The 22,958-nt window shown below is 48.4% G+C and overlaps 1 protein-coding gene across 1 annotated transcript; it reads left to right on the top strand.

The window, feature by feature from the left end:
* Window positions 1-454: 454 nt before the first annotated feature.
* On the top strand, window positions 455-18,468 carry LOC140709396 (chymotrypsin-like elastase family member 2A). The gene is made up of 8 exons (XM_073008142.1): window positions 455-494; window positions 786-874; window positions 8,088-8,185; window positions 9,257-9,385; window positions 9,909-10,045; window positions 12,504-12,649; window positions 13,884-14,036; window positions 18,451-18,468. The coding sequence occupies exons 1-8, from the start codon at window positions 455-457 to the stop codon at window positions 18,466-18,468; spliced, it is 810 nt and encodes a 269-aa protein (XP_072864243.1).
* The last annotated feature ends 4,490 nt before the right edge of the window (window positions 18,469-22,958 follow it).

Here is a 22,958-nt window from a genome sequence, read left to right as displayed (position 1 = left end):
AGGCAGAGGTTGCAGTGAGCTGAGATCACGCCACTGCACTCCAGCCTGGGTGACAGAGCATGACTCCATCTCAGAAAGAAAAAAAAAAAAAAAGAAAGAACACACAACTCCTCTCCTCAGTCTTACTCAGGCAGGAGAAAAAAAAAAAATAGAAAACACAACTCCAAGGACCAACAATTAGTATTTTTCTTCCTTCCCTAACACACAACATAATCTCTTCAAAACAGATGGAACCCATATTCCAATATCTACCCTTGGCATCTTTTTCAAAGTATTTCTAGGGTGACAGTTGGGAGCAAATGGGAAAAAAATATTTGGACGCAAGCTCTTTTTTCCACTGGGCTTTGAGAAAATCCCCATCTTGCATGCTCCTAGTGTATCTCTCACTGATAAATTCCTCATAAAACCAGGGCCTTCTCCTGGGCCACGCTGATAGAACTCCCACGGACACACCATGATTAGGACCCTGCTGCTGTCCGCTTTGGTGGCTGGAGGTAAACCCTGTCACCCAGAGTCACTGGTTTCCCATCCCCTAGTGTGGCTGGGAATGGGATCTTCCTGTCCTCCCCTCTCGCCCCCACCCCACCCCTACTGCATTCAGACCTATAGTCATAAGAAAACTGGAATGGAGTTTCAAAGAACTGGAGCAAAGAGCAGGATTCTATGACCTCTTGGGATCCTTCTAGAACAAGGGTTTTCTATTTGGGGGTTCAGAATGCAGCAAGTGTAGTTTCCATTGTGTGAGTCACTGCTTCCTGGACTCAAGACCCTTTCTCTTTTCATAGCCCTCAGTTGTGGGGTCCCCACTTACCCGCCTTCTGTGACTAGGGTGGTTGGAGGTGAAGAAGCGATACCCAACAGCTGGCCCTGGCAGGTGAGTCGACCACACTGTACTTCCCCCTGTCCCTGCCCCACTCCCTTTACATCCCCCCTTTGCCCTTCCACCATGGGGTCTACTGTGCTGGCAAAGTGAGGACTGATGGGACTCAGAGAGCAGCACAGGCAACTTCACCAATAAGATACATTTCCAGCTGGGTGCAGTGGCTCATGCCTGTTATCCCAACACTCTGGGAGGCCCTGGTGGGCAGATCACCTGAAGTCAGGAGTTTGAGACCAGCCTGGGCAACATGGTGAAACCCGCCTCTACTAGTAATACACAGTTATCCAGGCGTGGTGCCACACACTTGTAATCCCAGCAACTCAGGAGGCTGAGGCAGGAGAATCGCTTGAACCCAGGAGGCAGAGGTGGCAGTGAGATGAAATTGCACCACTGCACTGCAGCCTGGGCAACAAGGCAAGACTCTGTCTCAAAAAATTTTAAAAAAAAATTAAAAAAAGATACATTTCTGTGGCCTTGGCCAACCTTGGGAGAGGAGGGAGAGGTGCCTCCTCCAGCTGCAGTAAGGAGCTGTCCCCTCCCCACTGCCCATAGGCAGCACATATAGTATTACTCTATTAACCAATCAGAGGCTTGTTTACAAATGTACCATTAGTCTAGGAACCATTCAAGACTACCTGTGCAAACATCCCTTGCTTTAAGGAACCAATCAGTGCTATTTGTGCAGATTCATCTTTAACTACAGCAAATCAATGTTACCAATGAAAAAATGTTTTCTTAAGTTCATATAATCATAGTAATATCAAGGCTAAACTGCCGAGTGGGGCACAGGCACAAATTACTAAGACGTGTTAATGGTGGAAATTTTAACAGAACTGTGTAAAGTTTACATTGACACAAACAAATATAGTAAAATCTCATTTATCTGATGTAACTGGGACTGAGTAATTGAAAAGTTGGTTATAAAGAAATTATTTTAAATCATACATATATGTTGTAAACATTTTATCTTACACTATGTCAACAATTTTTTAAGTTCTTCACTGTCTTTTTCATATAAACCACGCCCCATGATATATCATCTACAAGTTCATTTCTTTACAGCAGAGCAGTAACTTTGAGATGTTCACAAAGCAATCTGAGTTATGAGCCCATCCTGACTTTTACGACTTTTCCCCCCAATCTTTCCATTTTCTCACAGACACTAATTCAGGAGCAATTTTTTAAGAATCATGGTGATTCAGTCTCTTCCAAGTATTTAACTTTGTTTCCATATAAATAATGACTCTCTTTCTGAACTCGTATTTTATTCGTTACATGTTTAATCAAACTATTGCAAGCATAATTGATATAAACTAGGAGCAAACCCAGCTGAATCAGGATGAGTTTCCAACTGAAGTAGGAGGAGCAACTAGCAGCCCACTAGCCTTGAGCATTCAGAGTGACCCATGCAGCAGTCACTGTGTCTACAGAGGCCACCGTCATTCATCTGCTCCTTGATTAAGAGACTGTCAAGGATAGGCCTGGCTCATGCCTGTAATCCCAGCACTTTGGCAGGCCGAAGCAGGTGGATCACCTGAGGTCAGGAGTTTGAGACCAGCCTGGCCAACAAGCTAAATCTCTGACTCTACTAAAAATACAAAAATTAGCCAGGCATGGTGGCGGGCACCTATAGTACCAGCTATGTGGGAGGCTGAAACACAAGAATCACTTGAACCCTGGAGGCGGAGGTGGCGGTGAGCCAAGATCACACCTCTGCACTCCAGCCTGGGTGATAGAGTGAGACTCCATCAAAAAACAAAAAAACTCTCAATGATAGAATGATGGCAGATATTTCACTTTTTTTTTCTTTTTTTCAGACAGACTCTTGCTCTGTCACCCAGGCTGGAGTGCAGTGGCACGATCATAGTTCACTGCAGCCTCCAACTCCTGGGCTGCAGCCATCCACTGCCTCAGCCTCCCACAGTGCTGGGATTACAGGAACCCACCACTGTGCTCAGCCATAGTAAAGTTTTTTTGAGACAGTGTCACATTCTGTCACCCTGGCTAGAGTACAGTGGCTGGCAAAACATGGCTCACTGCGGCCTCAAACTCCTAGCCTCCCACCTCAGCCTCCCTACCAGATGAGACTACAGATGCATGCCACCACACCCAGTTAATTTTTTTTTAGAGATGGGGGTCTCACTATGTTGCCCAGGCTGGTCTTGAACTCCTGGGCTCAAGTGATCCTCCTGCCTCAGCCTCCCAAAGTGCTGGGATTACAGGCATGAGCCACTCAACCTAGACTCACAATTTATATACCTGGTTTTGTGTACTTCTGCCAGTTCTTTTGCTTTTCTCACAGTCCCATGGTATTTTTTGCCTGAGAATTTGGAAGAAGGGCCACAGTCCCTCTGCTACAGGACCCCACAGCACCAGGCGCATTTGTGCTGAGAACTTACTCATTGCTGCCTCCAAAAATAATTCCTCACCCTCTTGCACAAAGGTGTTCTTGCCTTGAGAACCAGTGAATGTTAGTCTGTGAAGAGTCCCTTGTGCTTTGTGCTTCTGTTTCCCTGGGGAAATTGTTTTACTGAGATCATAGGCAGATCTAGCTGGGTGGGGACCCAGATGAGGCAAGTAAGACATTCACTCCGGGGCAAAATGAAAGGGGGTAGCACAAAACTTAGCAGCCAGCCAGGTGCAGTGGCACATACTTTTAATCCCAGCTATTCAAGAGGCTGAGGCAGGAGGATTACTGGAGCCCAAGAGTTTGAGACCAGTATGGGCAACATAGCTAGCCATCACCAAAAAAAAAGAAAAAAAAAACCTCACTAACCAAAATGAATTATAATTTAATGCAATTTTTTTTTTTCTGCTGGAGACAGACAGAGTCTCATTCTGTCACCTAGGCTGGAATGCAGTGGCACAATCTCAGCTAACTGCAACCTCCACTTCCTGGGTTCAACTAATTCTCCTGCCTCAGCCTCCCGAATACCTAAGATTACAGGTGCATGCCACCACGCCCGGCTAATTTTTGTATTTTTAGTAGAGACAGGGTTTCATCATGTTGGACAGGCTGGTCTCAAACTCCTGACCCGGCTGGTCTCAAACTCCTGACCCACCTGCCTCAGCCTCCCAAAGTGCTGGAATTACAGGTGTGAGTCATCTCACCCACCAGCTATTGTAATTACAGTATTAATCACCCTGAGAGCCCTGCACACTGGCTTATACTCCACATTTCCAGAGAAGGTAACTGGGACTTGGAAAGGTTACGGAATTGCCCAAAGGCACTGAGTTAGCCTGGGGGGAATGAGGATTCAAATTTGGTTCAGTGCTTGTTCTTTTAGCTACACTTTGCTGGCCACAAACAATACCTACCACATGGACTAAATTTCACATCTCTCGGATGCTTTTAGCACATTTTTAAATTGGGGGGGTTTTCCTTTGAAGTATCTTTTTTCACTTTCTCTAATTTTAAACGTCTTTTTTAAAGCCAGTTCATCTAAGACCTCTTAATGTCACACAAACGAGAAATGCCAAATGGCTAATTAAAAACAAGAATGTTCAGAGAAAAGCAGGCATCTGGCATCTGCCAACAAACAGATCATCGTTCCCCACAGTTATAGGAAGCCCGATCAGTGCAGTCCATGCCCTACTGTCACCTGCCTCCCCTCTGCTTGGCCTTGGCAGGGAATTGAAAGACAGGGGAGGAGGAATGAAGGAACAGGAAGGGCACAGAACACTTCATTAGAGACTAAAACAGTGTCAGATGTCACCACCTTAAAGTTCTTTTTTTCTTTTTTCTTTTTTCTTTTTTTTTAAAGACAGGGTCTCACTCTGTCACCCAGGCTGGAGTACAGTGGCGCCATCCCAGCTCACTGCAACCTCAGCCTCTTGAGTTCAAGCGATTCTCCTACCTCAGCCTCCCAAGTAGCTGGGATTACAGGCACACACCACAACACCCGGCTAATTTTTGTATTTTTAGTACAGATGGGGGTCTCATCATGTTGGCCAGCTTGGTGTCAAACGCCTGGCCTCAAGTGACCCACCTGCCTCGGCCTCCCAAAATGCTGGGATTACAGGCGTGAGTCACGGTGCCCAGCCTCCACCACTTAAAAGTTGTACCCTACACTTGTTATACTGTCAATCTAAACAGAAACCTTTTTTTTTTTTTTTTTTTTTTTTGAGACAGACCCTCACTCTGTCGCCCAGGCTGGAGTACGGTGGTGCCATCTTGGCTCACTGCAACCTCCACCACCCGGGTTCAAGTGATTCTCCTGCCTCAGCCCCTTGAGTAGCTGGGATTACAAGCGCGACCCACTGTGCCCTGCCTAGAAACCATTTTCTAACCTGAAAAAATTTATTTAAAAAAACATGAGGAGCCGGGGGGCAGGGGAGTAAGGTCCACTTATGCAGTCTCATGTTCCCATGAGTGGATTTGGTCTTCAGGGGAAAACTAGACAAGCAGGAGACAAGATCACCCGGCCCTGGTGATCTCTTTCATTCTATTCATTTGCTTATTCACTCAATTGTTCAATCAGTAAGCATTTGTTAAAGACCTAGTATGTACCAGGCACTGTTCTAGGTGCCTGGCACATAGCAGTGGGGGGAAAAATTTAAGAAGCCTTTGTTAAAGTGGAGACGTGGCCAGGCACAGTGGCTCAAACACCTGTAATCCCAGTAGTTTTGGAGGCCGAGGTGGGCGGGTCACCTGAGGTCAGTAGTTCGAGATCAGCCTAGCTAACATGGCGAAACCCCGTTTCTACTAAAAATACAAGTAAAGTAGCCAGGTGTGGTGGCAGGCACCTGTAATCTCAGCTACTCTGGTGGCTTAAACAGGAGAATCACTTGAACCTAGGAGAGAGAGGTTGCAGTGAGCCGAGATGGTGCCCCTGCACTCCAAACTGAACGACAAAGCAAGACTCCATCTCAAAAAAATAAAAATAAAATAAAGTAGAGGAGTGAGACAATAAACAACAGAATGAGTAAACTCATAACATGCCAGAAAATGCAAGATGCTATGATGAAGAGTAATGCAGAGCAAGACGAAGGAGGCGAGTGTGTCTGTGTGTGCGTATGTACATGAGCGTGCATGAAAGTGTGTGTGCACACTGCTTGGAACAGCAATGTCATAGAATACCTCATAGAGAAAGTAACCTTGAGCAGAGACCAACAGGAAGTGAAGGAAAGGGTTACATCGATATTTGCAAGAATATTCCAGGCAGGAAGAAGAGCCAGAGCAAAGGCCCTGAGGCAGAAGTGGGTTTGGTGTATTTGCAGAACTGCATGGAAGTCAGGGTGGCTGGAGGAGAGGAGTGTGGGAGCCTATGGGGTCAGAGAGGCCACAGAGGGCCTAGTAGGTCATCAGACAGATTCAGGTTTTATAAGCTGTAAAGGGGGAGCCACTGGAGGGCCTGAGCACAGAAGAGAAGTCATCTGACTTCCATTCAGAAAGAATCATTCTGGCTGCTGTGTTGAGAAAATGTGGGCAGGGGCGGGGAGAAGAGATGGGAGACAAGAGTGATCATTGAGAAGAGAGGATGACTGGGACACGCAGTTGAGGTAGTGACCAAGGGGTAGCAACCACTCCACATATTCCCAAGCTAGAGCTGATGGGATTGGCTGATGGACTGGAATGAGGGATAACAGGGAAAGACAGGAGCCAAGGATGACACCAAGGTTTGCGGCCCGAGCAGCAGTGGAGTTGCCATTGACTGTGACAGAGGACCCTGGGGAAAGACCACATTTGGGATAAGTCAGGAGTTTTGTTTTGGACATACTAAACCAGAGGGAGCTAGGAAAGAGCTCCCAAGGAGGGGAAGATCCCAACCAATCCAGTTGCAGAAAGATGTTCAGAACAGGGTTTTTTGTTTTTGTTTTTGACATGAAGTCTCACTCTCGTCACCCAGACTGCAGTGCAATAGCACGATCTCGGCTCACTGCAACATCTGCCTCCCGGGTTCAAGTGATTCTCCTGCCTCAGCCTCCTGAGTAGCTGGGATTACAGACACACACCATCACACCTGGATAATATTTGTATTTTTAGTACAGACAGACAGGATTTCACCATATTGGCCAGGCTGGTCTCAAACTCCTGACCTCAGGTGAATTCACCAACCTCGACCTCCCAAAGTGATACAATCACAGGCATAAGGCAGCACTCCTGGAAGAACAGTTATTTTTTAATAGTCTATATGTTTTTTATTTTTCTATCCCAGATATTTTGCGTTAATTTTGTTGTTGCTTTTTGTTGTGGGGGCAGATACAGGTCCTTGCTATGTCACCCAGGCTGAGCACAGAGCAATCACAGCTCACTGCAACCTAGACTTTCTGAGATCAAGCAATCCTCCCACCTCAGCCTCCTAAGTAACTGACACTACAGGTGTGCACCACCACTCCCAGTTAATTTTTATTTTATTTAAAAAATTTTTGGGTAGAGTCAAGTTCTTGCTATGGTGCCCAGACTGCTTCACAAACTCCTGGGCTCAAGCAATACTCCCACCTCAGCCTTCTGAGTAGCTGGGACTATAGGCATGCACCACCGCACCCAGTGGCTAATTTTGGGCTTTTTTTTTGTAGACACAATGTATTAGTCCTTCCTCACACTGCTAAGAAAGACATACCTGAGACTGGGTAATTTATAAAGGAAAGAGGTTTAATTGGCTCCCAGATCAGCATGGCTTGGGAAGCCTCAGGAAACTTACAATCACTGCAGAAGGGGAAGGAAACGCATCCTTGTTCACACAGCGGCAGCAGGGATAAATGCCAAGCAAAAGTGGGGGAAATCCCCTTATAAAACCATCAGATCGTGTGAGAACTCACTATCATGAAAACAACTTGGGGGTAACCACACTCACGATTCAATTACCTCCCACCAGGTCCCTCCCACGACACGTGGGGATTATGCTACAATTCAAGATGAGATTTGGGTAGGGACACAGTCAAACCTTATCAGATGGGGTTTCACCATGTTGCCCAGGCTGGTCTCAAACTCCTGGGCTCAAGTGATCCTCCTTCCTTGGCCTCCCAAAGTGTCAGGATTACAGGCATGAGCCACCATGCCTGGCCTGATTCGTTTTAATATAGATTGCATTAACATGTTTTTTATCGTGATGTCTCAGGTTTTGGGGGCCCCCTTAAGTTATGCACCTGAGGTGAGTGCCTCACTCCCCCTTACCCTAGTCTCAGCCCTGTTCTTGGGAAACTGGAGTGCAGGGAGGCCCTGCTTTTTCAGCCACAGCCACAGAGCTCCTGTGTCTCTCCCCAGGTCTCCCTGGTATACTTCTCCAATGGCAATTGGTACCACATCTGCGGAGGGACCCTGATAGACAACAGCTGGGTCCTGATAGCTGCCCACTGCATCAGGTAACTGCCATTCCCTGGGCACTTGGCCTGCTCACCAGCCCGTGCTCATTTCTGATCTGGGGGCTTAAATGGCCTGAATCACACTACATAAAGCAGCCTTGCAAATAACCACTAGCCTGGCTGAGACACAAGCTGTCGTCAATCAATGGTTCAGTGTGTTGGCCCATCAATGTCAGTACAGGGCATAGATGGGGTGTCCTGTGCCATGTACTGAGGGAGGATGAGGAGAAGGGGAAGGCCTAATCTCTGTCCTCTTGGGGAAACTACATGTGGCCTCTGGATCTGGAATTGGGTTCCCTTGAACAACTTGACTTCTCAAAGCTTCAATACCATCACCTGCAGAAAACAATGGAGTAACAGAATTTAGTGTGAATTCAATGAGTTGATTTACTAAAGGGCCTGGCACTTAGTAAGTGCCCAGTGAAAGCTAATTCTGAATTATAGACTAATTATGAAGGCCCACGAGGTTCTGCAACGTTGTTCACTTTTTCTCTTCATTGTCTGTGACCTCTGCTCATCACAGCTGGAACTCACCAGAGCTTTTGCTGGGTCGTTTTGACTCCTTCCAGGAGTGATCCCTTCTCCCATCTAATTTATAATAAGCTCCATGAGGTGATCGGGAAACTAATAGAGACTTAGAGTCAGGAGTCCTGGCTTCTCGTTCTGGTTTCTCACTAACGGTTGGGACTCTGGGCCAGGTTACGCCTCTATGGGACTCAGTTTCCCCATGTGAAAATGAAAGGTGGGAAAAATGTCTTTGAGAGCGAATGACTCCTGTTTTCTCTGTGTTCATCTCATTCCCTCCATAATCCTAAAGTCTGTGTTATTACAACATTTATTTTATATTATAGTTTAAAGTTAGTATACTAACAATTATTATATGATCATAGTTCTTACGTTATATACTTTAGGCTCTATTATAACTAACTGATTGTCCCAGGGGAGGAAAGATCCCCAAGCCCAAGACCCAACTAGTGGCTCATGCAGCAGCCAGTTACTTGGGTCTGTCCCAACATTTTCCAAAGTCAGGCCTCTGGAGGTGACCCTCTCCCTGGGCCCCCTTTCTCCCAGCGACAACACGACCTACTTCGTGGCGCTGGGACGGCACAACCTCAACACTGCAGAGTCCGGCTGGCTGATCGTCAGTGTCTCTAAGATTGTGGTGCATCCGGACTGGGACTCCAGCGATGCCTCCAAAGGGTTCGTTTCTGTCTGGATGCACTTGGGGGTGAGGTTGTCAGGGAACACATGGGGATCTCACAGAGTAAAGGGTCTCAACTCCACCACACGCCCTCTGCTTCTTCTATAGGGAGGGGGAAGGAGTTCTGGCCTCTTAGATGTGGAACCAGCTCCAAAGATGTCTGGGGTGGGGATGTGACCTGGGGAGGGAGAAGCAAACACTGCCAGAGTGACCTGGATTTGCTGCCCGTCAATCCTGCAGGGCCCCTGTCTGCGGAGCGTGTATCTACTTCATGCCAAGTCCTGGGGACACAGGGACAGTGCTGTCGACCCTGTGACTGTCCCTGGAGTAGGACACAATCTCTCCTGCCTTGCTCCTTTCAACAAGGACCTCTGCATTTTCAAAGATGCCCTGGGACCCTGCCACTCAGAGCAAGCTGGGGAGACATACAGGGAACGATGACAAGGTCTCAGAGCCCTCCAAAGCCCCACAGGGCAGGAAAAGTCAACCCTGTCCTCATGCTCTGCCTCTGCACTGACCCAGGTACGACATTGCCCTGCTCAAACTGGCTAACCCCGTCTCCCTCACCGACAAGATCCAGCTGGCCTGCCTCCCTCCTGCCGGCTCCATTCTACCCAACAACTACCCCTGCTACGTCACGGGCTGGGGATATCTGCATAGTAAGTGGGAGCCAGGAGCCCCCAGGCCTGGGAGGGAAGGGAGGTGATGTCACCCCTGTCTGGCCAGAGCCTCTCACCTGTCATCCCAGGGTGTGTGGCTGCCTGGGAGAGACGGGATGGCATAGGCTGATGCCTGCCTGGGTTCAAATGTCAGCTCTCCCACTTCATGACTGTGACACCTTGGGCACATTACTAGGTCTCTCCATGCAGCACTTTTATCATATGAAAGTGCAAATAATTGGCTGGGAGCCGTGGCTCACGCCTGTAATCCCAGCACTTTGGGAGCCCGGCTGGGTGGATCACTTGAGGTCAGGGGACCAGCCTGACCGACATGGCGAAACCAGGTCTGTACTAAAAATATTTTTAAAATAGCAGGGTGTGGTGGTGTGCTCCTGTAGTCCCAGCTACTCGGGAGGCTGAGGCAAGAGAATCGCTTGAACCCGGGAGGTGGAGATTGCAGTGAGCCAAGATTTCGCTACTGCACTCCAGCCTGGGGGACAGAGCGAGACTGTGTCTCAAAAAAAAAAGGGTGGGGGCATAATAATAGCAGCTACATCACAGAGTTGGCAAGAGGATTCAAGGAGATAATCTATAGGAAGCCTGGCAAGTGGGAGGTGCTGTGTGTTAGTTGTTGTCACTGTCCCTATGATGGAAAGAAAGTTACAGAGACCATCTTCTGTGTGGCCCATAGAGTTCAGAACAGCATTTTCCTCTGCGACCTGAGGCCCCTGAAGCCCTCAACGGAGCCTCCGTGCCCCATGGCAAAAGCTGTCCCCTGTGCCATTCGGTCTTGCTGCTCAGAACCTGGCTGAGGGTGGATCTCCTTTGACATAGACTCCAGGGGTTACAGATCCAATGACTGTAGCCACCAAGAGGAACAGAGTTCCCGCCCTTCCCTTGTGAAATCACCAGAGGTTTGGAAGATTCTAGGAAGGGATAAGTGATAATGACCTTATGACCATAATGACATTATGAGTGATAATGACATTATGACGTTTCTCCCTAATGACATAAACCCATAAGTATAATGACATGTTTTTCCAGGGGTACATTCACATATGTACCTTGGAATAAATCCCCATTGCTCTCTTGACTGGCTTATCTGTAAATACAAGTACACATGAAATCCTGCGGTGAGCGGTGGTGGAAGAGGCATTTCATGCTTATTAAGATAGAAGCACAACTGCTTGTTTGTTTCCCCAGACAACCCTGGGGCAGATGCAGTTCATCTGAGACAGTGGGAGCAGGGAGGCATCCAAATGCTTGGCTTTTAGGCCCAGCTCTGTCAGTCACAGTGAAACCTTGGGCAAGTCACTTCCGAACCTCAGTTTCCTCATCTGTAAAATGGAAACACTGTTGGTGAAGAACAAAAGAGGGGAAAGGTGAAAATGCGTCCTACATTGCAAAATGTTATACAAGTATTAATTACTTATTAGTTGTCTTAAGCCAGACCCTTAACTTCCTTTTTTATTTATTTATTTATTTATTTTTTGAGACAGGGTCTTGCTCTGTTGACCTGACTGGAGTGCAGTGGTGCAATCTCGGCTCACTGCAACCTCTGCCTCCCAAGCTCAAGCGATTCTCCTGCCTCAGCCTCCCAAGTAGCTGGACTTATAGCCAGATGCCACCACACCCGGCTAATTTTTATATTTTAGTAGATACAGGATTTCACCATGTTGATCAGGCTGGTCTCAAACTCTTGACCTTAAGGGATCCACCCACCTTCGCCTCCCTAAGTGCTGGGATTAGAGGGTGAGCCGCTGCGCCTGGCCGACACATAACTTCCCCAGGCTTCAATCCATAGTGAAGAATTATGTTAAGCTCATCCTTGCCACTCATAGCTGTGGTAACAGTAATGGAGGGGATGGTGGCTGTGTCATTGGGGGCCATTATGACAGCCCTCTCTTCACCACACCAGCATATTTTTCCCAAGGAGGGGGCTCTAACTGCCAGGAGGCTCACTTTCCTATTTCAGATAAGTGAAGAAAGCCACGGAGTTAGCTCACCATAAAAAGGGATTGTTACAAGTATTTAAAAGTTTCAACCCAAGGGCCGAGATACAGCCAGGCATCAGGAGCAGGCTAGGATTAGGGACTGGAAGCCTGTAAGAAACTCAGGAAACCCTCCCTTGGAATTTCTTTTCTTTGTGAGTCTACTTCATTCTCCACATAAAACAAAACGTCGGTCATTGCCAAAAGCTTCCTAGATTTACATCCTCTGAAACCGGAATCTCTTAGACCCCATCTCAGGATCCCAGGGGAGGGAGCTCATTGGCTTAGCTTGAGTCAGGTGTTCACTGCTGAACCAATCAATCGTGAGGACACAGTGTAGACAAACATAGCTGTTCGCATATTGCAGTGGATGGAAGACGGTAACAGGGGAACCCAGTAAGGGTCAACCACTTCCTTTTTCTCAGGAGTCCTTGCATCCCTAATGCTTTCTTTCTGATCTCATTCAGCCAACGGGCCTGCTTCTGATGTCCTGCAGCAGGGACGGTTGCTGGTTGTGGACTATGACACCTGCTCCAGCCCTGACTGGTGGGGCAGCATCGTGAAACCCTGTATGATCTGTGCTGGGGGTGATGGCGTGACCTCCAGCTGCTACGTGAGTACCAAAATCAGGGGCCCCGCTCAGTGACAAAATGTGGCTCGGGATAAGGCTATAGAAGTCCATCCCTCCATAGGTCCATCCTCCCTCCTCCTGGCAGAAGTACTCTCTAGAAATATGTTCCAGATATATCAGAACCCAATCTTTGGCCAGGCACTGTGACTCTTGCCTATACCCTATCACTTTGGGAGGCCAAGGTGGCCAGGATACTTGAGATCAGCAGTTCGAGAGCAGCCTGGCCAACATGGTGAAACCTTGTCTCTACTAAAAATACAAAAATTAGCCAGGCATGGTGGCGGACACCTGTAGTCACAGCTACTCAGGAGGCTGAGGCAGGAGAATCACTTGAACCCATGAGGCAGAAGTTGCAGTGAACTGAGGTCACACCACTGCAATCCAGTCTGGGTGACAGAGTGAAAAAAAGAAATAAAAACTTGATCTTGGTTCTTGTTTGTTCTTGTTTTGAGATTCTCCTTGTCGTGTCCACCCCTCTCACTGCTGGGAAGTCCTTCCCTGGGTCTCATCAAGGTCTCTCATTATTGTCATTCCGTATCCTTTCCTCTATGCTGGAAGGGAACCAAAGGAAGGTATTCCCTGGCTTAGGGCCTCTCTAGGATGACTTCTGGGTTTTCTGTTGCATTGCTCTCATCAGTGGCCCAGCGTGTCCCCTCCAGGTAGCTGCCACGGAAGCCTTCCCGGAGACAGTGTCTTAACCACCAGGAATTGCTCTGTGTTGGACTTAGCAGTGAAGTGGGGATGGAATAGGAAGGAGATCCACACGCCCTTCAGATCACACTGTGCCCTACACACTCTGCCCACACAGACCACCCCACCTGCGGGAAGACAGAGCCAGTGGGGAAGAGCCTGAACTCTGGGATGTGGCCTCAGCTCCTTTACAAACTGCCTGTGCAACCTTGGGCAAGTCCCAACCTCTCAACACTCTAGTTTCTCCTCTCCAGTGGCTTGGGGAGACTGTGAATATTTACCCCATAGGATTTGTGGGGATTAATGAGATAAGGTATAGAACATGCTTAGCTCAGCTCTGGCCACACAGCAAGAATAGGTGTTGGCTCTTGTTGGAATTATGGTACCATCTTGGGCTATGACCACAAGGGCCGGCTTCAGAGGACAGTGGCCGACAGTAGAACAATAGAAATGCTTTGAGAACAATGGTTCCAATGGGCAGCCCCTTCCTCACCCTTTACCCTTCTGTAACTCTGGCCTTCCTCAGGGAGACTCCGGCGGGCCGCTGAACTGTCAGGCAGCTGACGGCCGGTGGGAGGTGCATGGCATCGTCAGCTTTGGGTCTAGCCTCGGCTGCAACTACTACCACAAGCCCTCCGTCTTCACACGGGTCTCCAAATACATCGACTGGATCAATTCAGTAAGAACCGAACCAGCCCAAAGCCCCAGGGCACTTACCTGCCCACCTGGCCTCGGGAGTGCCATGCCACCTGGTGACTGAGAACCCCCTCCTTCCTCTTGAGAGCTAGATGGGAACCCCTTGGAGGAGGCTGCAGACCTTGGCAACTGCTGGGCCCCCCATGGGTCCCCAAAATTTCTGTGTGGGTAAAGCTGAGTGAAAAGGAACATAGAGGGTGGCCTTGTCCAAAGAGGTTGGACACTCATCATACATATTAAGATTGAGTTCCGCCTGATGCAGTGGCTCATGCCTGTAATCCCAGCATTTTGGGAAGCTGAGCCGGCAGATTGCGAAGTCAGAAGTTCAAGACCAGCCTGACCAACACGGCCAAACCCCATCTCTACTAAAAAAAATACAAAAAAGTTAGCCAGGCCTGGTAGCGCACTCCTGTAAACCTACCTACTCAGGAGGCTGAGGCAGGAGACTCCCTTGAACCTGGGAGTTGGAGGTTGCAGTGAGCCGAGATTGCACCATTGCACTCCAACCTGGACAAGTGAAAAAAAAAAAAAAGTGAGTTCCATAGAAATGGTGATTTTATTTTTGTGTATCTGTGTGTGGCCCAGACTCCACCATCCAGTGCTGTAAACGGGTATATTTATCTGCAAAGCCCAAAACCTGATACCTTGAGACCCCCATAGCATTAATTATTGGAAATTTGTCACCTCATGGGTCTTCCAGCTATTCTGTAGGGTGACCAGCCATCCCGGTTTGTGCAGGACTGAGAGGTTTTCCAGGATGCAGGACTTCCTGTTTTACTCTGGGACCATCCCAGGCAAATAAAACCGAGTTGGTCCCCCTGTCTTATCAATGTAAACTCAGAGCTGTCTCCTTTCAGCTTCCACAACAACTCAATTTGTTTTTAACAATGAACACACATTTGTTTATAACAATAAGCATTAACATTATGTATTAAAAATAATAAGCCACGTGCCATGGCTCATGCTTGTAATCGCAGCACTTTGGGAGGCCATGGAAGGAGGATTGCTTGAGACCAGGAGTTCAAGACCAGCCTGGGCAACATAGGGAGACTCTGTCTTTACTAAAAAATTTTTTAAATGACTCAGGCATGGTGGTGCGTGCCTGTAGTCTCAGCTACTTGGGAGGCTTTGGTACAAGGGTCACTTGGGCCCGGGAGGTTAACGCTATATTGAGCCAAGGTCGCACCAATGCACTTAAGCCTGGGCAACATAGCAAGACCCTGTCTCCGAAAATAATGATAATAGTAACTGGCATCAATATTAAGGAGCAGCCATGGAAACACGCAGCAGTAGGTGAAAGCAGCCAGAACTGGAAACCCCGTCACAAGAAAGGGGTGCCTGGTGGCTCACGCCTGTAATCCCAGCACTTTGGGAGGTCCAGATGGGTGGATCACCAGAGGTCAGGAGTTTGAGACCAGCCTGGCCAACACGGGGAATCCCTGTCTCTACTAAAAATTCAAAATTAGCTGGGTGTGGTGATATATGCTTGTAATCCCAGCTACTCAGGAGGCTGAGGCAGGGGAATCACTTGAACCTGGGAGGTGGAGGTTGCAGTAACCCTAGTTCACGCCACTGCACTCCAGCCTGGGCAACAGAGCGAGACTCCATCTCAAAGAAAAAAAGAAAAACCACAAAAAAAAGAAACGGGTGCCCAGGAGAGGGCAGAGGAGCCACCATGCCTGTTACTGAATGCTGGGAGGGAAGAGTCGGACACTGTGCCGACGAAGGACCACCTCAGTTTGCTCTTCTGTAAAATGGGACTTGAACTAGACAAGGACTCCTCCACAATTTAGGTGCTACAGCAAATGGGAGTTACGGTATTTGTGGCAGAGCCCGCAAAGAAGGGGAAAGCTGGCATCTGACTTCACTAACTTTAATTTGCAGAGAAGTGTTCATTAAACTGACACTTATAAAACCAAATATGAAGCTGCAGCCATGAGCACGTGGTCACAGGAGGAAACTAAACTGTCAAAATAAGCAGGTGGCTGCTTCCAAGTGTTCCCAATGATTCTTGCCAGCTCCTTGTTCATTTGTCTGTCTGCTGGCATCTTTTTGGCAACAAGTGGTCACAGGCAGAGATTCCAAAAATGTTTGTTGGAGAAAAATGGAAAATCAAAAAGACAGTAGCCATTAATCATTAATTGGTTCTTTTTTATATATAAATTGGGAAAAACCCATCTGAGTCCACCTTTGGAGGCGCCACCCACACATCAGAGGAGCCTGGCCTGAGACTGACTGGATGAAAGGCTGCTTAGGGGCCTTTCCCAGCCAAATCCTAAGACCCTTTTCCAGCCCCAGCTGCTGTGGGAGTCACCGTGCAGCTGGTCCTGGCAGCACCTTGGGAACCTGAAGCAGGGGCAGGGGCAATTGTCCCAATTTTTTTGTCCCAGCGACAGCTATTCCCAGCCACAGACACAAGCACAACAGAGCAGATCCCAAAGCATGGCCAGATAGCAGCAGAGATCCACGGGGCATCACATCTCGCAAGGCAGCTGGGTAGAGGCCCTGTGTTCATGGGAGAGCAGTCGGGGCAGGCACAGATGCCCAGTAACAGGTTTCAGAAGGGGGAGAATCAAGCAACCAGCTGTCCTTGGGTGGGGGCTGCCCCTGGCAGCGGCGGAGGCGCTCATGACAACTCGCAGTGGCCCCAACCCAGGAACACACTGTGTGCAGCCTGGAGTCACGAACCACTAGAGCCCTCGGGGTGCCTGAGAGCAGCTGCCTGGATAAACCCAGACAGGTGACAAGCCAAGGTCAGGAAGTGCAAGCAAAAGAGCAGAGAAGCAGAGGAGACAAGTGGCCCGGGGCATTCATCCTTTCAACAAATGTCCATTGAATGACAGTCACACGTGAAACTTCAGCAATCCTTAGCTTTTATTCTTTTTCCACAAGGTAATACATCCTCTGTGTAAAAATATTAACAAAATATAAGAGTGTATCAAGTAAAATGTATCAAGATGTCCCCCCTCATTTTACATCTCCAATTCCACTCTCCGGAGGTAATCATTGTTTTTGTTTTTGTTTTCAAACGGAGTCTTGCTCTGTTTCCCAGGCTAGAGTACAGTGGCTTGATAGCTCACTGCAAACTCTGCCTCCCAGGTTCAAGCAATTCTCCTGCCTCAGCCTCCTAACTAGCTGGCATTACAGGCATGCACCAACATGCCCCGCTAATTTTTGTATTTTTAGGAGAGATGGGGTTTCACTGTGTTGGCCAGGCTGGTCTCGAACTCCTAAGCTCGACTGATCGGCCCACCTCGGCCTCCCAATAGGCTAACTACAAGCGTGAGCCACCGCACCCCGCCAATGATTGTTAAAAGCTTGGTGTGTGGTCTTCTCAACTTTATGTGCATATGTATCTATATATATAAAGAGAGAGAGAGACACTGTCTTCTGAGCAAAAATAGGATCTGAGTCTTCATACTATTCTGCAGCTGTTTTTCACTTAACACCTTATTACATTTTATATGTCAGTACGTACATGTCATTCTTTTGAACAGCTAAATAGTATTCCATAGTTTGAGTATAATGAATGAAGCTTTCATGTTTCCTATTTTTCACTCTTACATTGTGCAGTGAACATCCTTGGACATAATTCCTGCACACTGGTCTGAGTGTTTGTGCTGTAGCAGCTGGATCTCCTGCCGTTTACAGCACTGCATCATGAGGTTGGCATATCAAAATGTTTAACAGGCCGGGCGCAGTGGTTCACGCCTGTAATCCAAGCACTTTGGGAAGCTGAGGCAGGTAGATCACTTGAGGTCAGCAGTTTGAGACCAGCCTGGCCAACATGGTGAAACCCTGAATCTAGTAAAAACGCAAAAAAAAACAGCCAGGCGTGGTGGTGCACACCTGTAATATCAGCTACTCAGGAGGCTGAGGCAGGAGAATCACTTGAACCTGAGAGGCAGAGGTTGCAGTGAGCCTAGATCGTGCCACTGCACTCCAGCCTGGGAAAGAGAATTAGACTGTCTCAAAGGGGAAAAAAAAAAATGTTTACCAGACACTGATCAACAGTCTCTGGAAATAGTAATTGCCACAACCATATTGCATAACTGCCTTGCAAACAGAAGTTTTGATTTGAGAAACAAATGAAATCTAAAATACGCCATACACACATTTGAAATATAAGTTTTAGGGGGTTCAAAGGCCCCCTACCCTGAAGCCACACAGGACTCCTGGCTAAGACCCCCTTTACAGGAAGACCCTAACAGGTCAATGAAAAGCTGTGATTGCATCTTTGTTTTTGAAACGTCATCAGAACACCTCAGGCAGGAGCTACTGCAGTGTGGGCTGCCTGTGACTCACATGAGGAGCTTAGCCCAGGAGGACAGACAGGAAACTGCCGTGCACAGCTCTGCGGTTAGGTGGACCTGACGATTTTCTTGTGTGTCCTGCAGGTGATTGCAAATAACTAACCAAAAGAAGTCCCCGGGACGGTTTCAGACTTGGAAAGCTCACAGAAGGAAATTAATATGATAATAAAATGACAACTATGCAAATCACATCTTGATGAGAGATTTATTAGCAATGCATCCGAACATCCAGGGCCCTAAAAACCATAAGTAGGCTGGGCACAGTGGCACAGCCCTGTAATCTCAGTACTTAGCACTTTGGGAGGCCAAGGCAGGCAGATCGCTCCAGTCCAGGAATTCAAGACGAGCCTGAGTAACATGGCATAACCCTGTCTCTACTAAAAATACAAAAAGTAAATGGGCGAAGTGGTACGCACCTGTAGTCCCAGCTACTCAGGAGGCTGAGGTGGGAGGATCGCTTGAGCCCTGGAGGTAGAGACTGCAGTGAGCCAAGATCTCATCATCGCACTCTAGCCTGGGCAACAGTGAGACCTTGTCTCAAAAAAAAAAAGGAAAAGCATTTTGCATCTGCGTCTCCCTGCCCTACTGAGACCTCAAGGTCCCCGCCCACTTTAGACCTGACACATGACATTATTGTCAAACAACATATAAATGGAGCACTAAGCTCCAGGGAGGGAAGGGGGCCGTAGCGGCTTCCTGCACTCTGCCTCCTCTGCCTCCCTTTCCTCCCCTCCCAGCACAGAGGCCTGGATTTCTGTGCAGACGCTGCCCCACTCGATCCAGAGGTTCTGGGTGAAACCTCATGGCCAGGACCAAGGCTGGAGCCCGTACTCCAGGCCTGGCCAATCAACACATTGCCTCCCCTTCCCCCACCACAGCGATTGGCTCAGGGATGGGCATATGACCTGAGGCAGGTCCAATCAGAGAGGTTGCACGACTTGTTCCTCTCCTGTTTGTAGCTAGGCACCCCAGGCCAGAAAGCCTGTGGAACTGACCCAAGGTCACACAGCAAATTCACAGCAGGTGTTCAGTGTTCTCATACAGGACAAACTTTATTTTTATATTAAAACAAAGATACAGAACAGAATGCCAAATTCACATGACCCTTTAAGATAAAATATGGGACTTAAGAAATAGTTGCTTGCTGTAGTGACTGATGCAGACCATAAATGAGTCCAAACTGTTACAAGGAGTACGGGATGGAGTTGGGACTGGAACCCACATCTTCTAACATCCAGTCCCACGGGATTCTGACTCCCCACCCCCACCCAATCTTCCTCACCTTTGCACGATCCTAGGGAGATTACAGAATTCTTTCCCACCTATTTTCTTACCCATGCAACTATCCTGCAATCCAGGCCTGGATGGTTATCTAGGAAACTAAGGCCCAGAAGATAAGTGGCCTCCCCAGACCACCACTCTCAAAACTGATGGATCAAAGACTTGAACTCAGCTGGGCACGGTGGCTCACACCTGTAATCCCAGCACCTTTGGAGGCCGGGGCCAAGGCCGGCGAACACGAGGTCAGGAGTTCAAGACCAGCCTGGCCAATGTGGTGATAGATCAAAGACTTGAACTCGACCAGGCACGGTGGCTCACGCCTGTAATCCCAGCACTTTGGGAGGCTGAGGCGGGTGAACACGACGTCAGGAGTTCAAGACCAGCCTGGCCAATATGGTGAAACCCCATCTCTAATAAAATACACAGATAAGCTGTGTGTGGTGGCCGGCGCCTACAGTCCCAGCTACTCGGGAGGCTGAGGCAGAAGAATCGCTTGAACCTGGGAGGCACAGGTTGCAGGTGAGCCGAGATCACACCACTACACTCCAGCCTACGTGACAGAGCAAGACTCCATCTCAAGAAAAAAACAAAAAAAAAACAAAAAAAACACTCGAACTCAAGTCTCTCTCTTTTTTTTTTTTTTTTTTTTTTGAGACGGATTTTCGCTCTGTCCCTCACACTGGAGTGCAGTGGTGCGATCTTGGCTCACTACAAGCTCCGCCTCCTGGGTTCATGCAATTCTCCTGCCTCAGCTTCTCAACTAGCTGGGACTACAGGCACCCGCCACCATGCCCAGCTAATTTTTTTGTATTTTTAGTAGAGACGAGGTTTCACCGTGTTAGCCAGGATGGTCTCGATCTACTGACCTCGTGATCCACCTGCCTCGGACTCCCAAAGTGCTGGGATTACAGGCTTGAGCCACCACGCCCGGCCTTGAACTCAAGTCTCAAGAGTTGAAATCTTCCCAGGCACGATGACTCAGGCCTGTAATCCCAACTCTTTGGGAGGACGAGGCAGGCGGATCACCTGAGATCAGGAGTTCAAAACAAGCCTGGTAACATGGCAAAACCCCATCTCTATTAAAAATACAAAAATTAGCCAGGCATAGTGGCTTGCAGCTGTCATCCCAGCTACTTAGGAGGCTGATGCATGAGAATTGCTTGAACCAGGTAGTTGGAGGTTGCAGTGATCCCAGATCATGCCACTGGTTGACAGAGAGAGACTCCATCTCACAAAAAAAAAAAAAAAAATAGTTGAAGTTCCCTTTCCTTTCTGCTTTTTTGACTGGGGCAAAAACTATCCTTTGTGGTCACAGAGCGGAGCTTTCTCATCAGCAGCGGGCCTGCCTGACTTTGTGCTCTCCCAAAAGGTGAGGAGAGTGAAAGTCTAAGGAAGAACAAGAAAGTCCACAAGAAACCGAGCTCACTCCACGCCTCCCCCAACACAAGTTGAACTCCTAGGAGGTGAGGCAGGTTGCTCACCTCGGGCCACCACGCCCAGCTTATCTGTGTATTTTATTAGAGATGGGGTTTCACCATATTGGCCAGGCTGGTCTTGAACTCCTGACCTCGTGTTCGCCCACCTCAGCCTCCCAAAGTGCTGGGCTTTGGAATCAGACCAACCTAGTTCCAATTCCCATTCTGCCACTTAGAAGGTGTAGGATCTTGGGCAACTCACTTTACGTCTCTGAAGCTCAGCTTCCTCCTGTGAAATAAGAGAGCCTCTTGCAGGGTTTTATGAGGCTTAGATTCAATAAGAAATGTGAGTGCATCTAACATCTATGTGGTGCTGGGTGCCTACATGCCTTTCTTTGTTCCCTTTTGAAGAAGCTTCTGACTTGACCCCATTTGGAAGATGACGTTATTGGAGAAGTGCACACTGCTGTTCTCTTGGAAGAGGACAATAAAATGCATCTGCCACCCAGGCTGTGGTGGATCCATTGCAGCTTACTGCAGCCATTGCCACCCAGGCTCAAGTGACCCTCTGCCTCAGCCTAGCCTCCAGAGTAGCTGGAGCCACGTATGTGTGCCACTGCGCCTGGCTAACTTTCTAAAAAAAATTTTTGTAGGGACAGGTGGTCTCACTATGTTGTCCAGGATGGTCTGTTTTGTTTTATTTTGTTTTGTTTTTTTCTCGAGATGCAGTTTTGCTCTGTTGCCCAGACTAGAGTGCAGTGGTGTGATCTCAGCTCACTGCAACCTCCACCTCCAAGGTTCAAGAGATTCTCCTGCCTCAGCCTCCTGAATAGCTGGGAATACAGGGATGCAGGACCACACCGGACTAATTTTTGTAGTTTTAGTAGAGACGGGGTTTCACCATGTTGGCCAGGCTGGTCTTGAACTCCTGGCTTCAGGTGGTCTGCCCGCATCAGCCTCCCAAACATCTGGGATTATAGGAGTGAACCACTGTGCCTGGCCATAAAGTGCATTTTGATCCACCCGATGAAGCCCTCCTCTGCCAGTGTTCTGCTTCCCCCATCATTAGAGCAATCAGATCCTAATTGTGCATGTCGGCCTTGCCTTCTGCTACGAGTGCACCGTCCCCACATTACACAAATCCTTACCGTAATGTTCTGAAACACGCTGGGCACAGGTTTCTCTCCCTGTTTCACAGATGGGTCTAGAGACTTACATGACCCAGCCAAGGTCACACTGCAAGCCTTGGCGTGGCCTAGAACAGGCTTTCTCAGCCTCAGCACCATTGACATCCAGGGCAGGGCACGTCCTGTTGCCCAGTGCATTGTCAGATGTTTAGCAGCATCTCTGCTGTCTGACCGCTGGATGCCAGTAACATCAACCCCAGCCATGACACCAACAATGACTCCAGATGTTGACAAACGTCTCCTGGTGGCTGAACCAGCCCCACTGAGAAATACTGCCTTAGAACGCTGTGGGTTCAGCATGCCACCTTCATCTTTATATTGAAAACACAACTCCTGGCGCGGTGGCTCAGCCTGGAATCCCAACTCTTTGGGAGGCTGAGGTGAGCATATCACTTGAGGCCAGGAGTGGGAGACCAGTCTGGCTAACATGATGAGACCCCTGTCTCTACCAAAAATACGAAAATTAGCCAGGAATGGTGGCACACACCTGCAATCCCAGCTGCTAGGGAGACTGAGGCAGGGGAATTGCTTGAACCCAGGAGGCAGAGGTTGCAGTGAGCTGGGATCACACCACTGCACTCCAGCCTGGGTGACAGAACATGACTCCATCTCAGAAAGAAAAAAAAAGAAAGAAAGAACACACAACTCCTCTCCTCAGTCTTACCCAGGGAGGAAAAAAAAAAAGTAGAAAACACAACTCCACGGACCA

This window comes from Chlorocebus sabaeus, chromosome 20 (assembly GCF_047675955.1).
Source record: "Chlorocebus sabaeus isolate Y175 chromosome 20, mChlSab1.0.hap1, whole genome shotgun sequence".
In the NCBI taxonomy this organism is placed as follows: Eukaryota; Metazoa; Chordata; class Mammalia; order Primates; family Cercopithecidae; genus Chlorocebus; species Chlorocebus sabaeus.
This window is presented reverse-complemented; position numbering and strand designations above follow the sequence as displayed.

What these genes read in the sequence shown, in the direction of transcription:
- LOC140709396 (XM_073008142.1), top strand. Translation starts at nt 455, where the DNA reads ATGATTAGGACCCTGCTGCTGTCCGCTTTGGTGGCTGGAG. An exon ending in TCCAGCGATGCCTCCAAAGG is followed by an intron (nt 9,386 to 9,908) that starts GTTCGTTTCTGT and finishes GCACTGACCCAG; the next exon opens with GTACGACATTGCCCTGCTCA. An exon ending in GCGTGACCTCCAGCTGCTAC is followed by an intron (nt 12,650 to 13,883) that starts GTGAGTACCAAA and finishes GGCCTTCCTCAG; the next exon opens with GGAGACTCCGGCGGGCCGCT.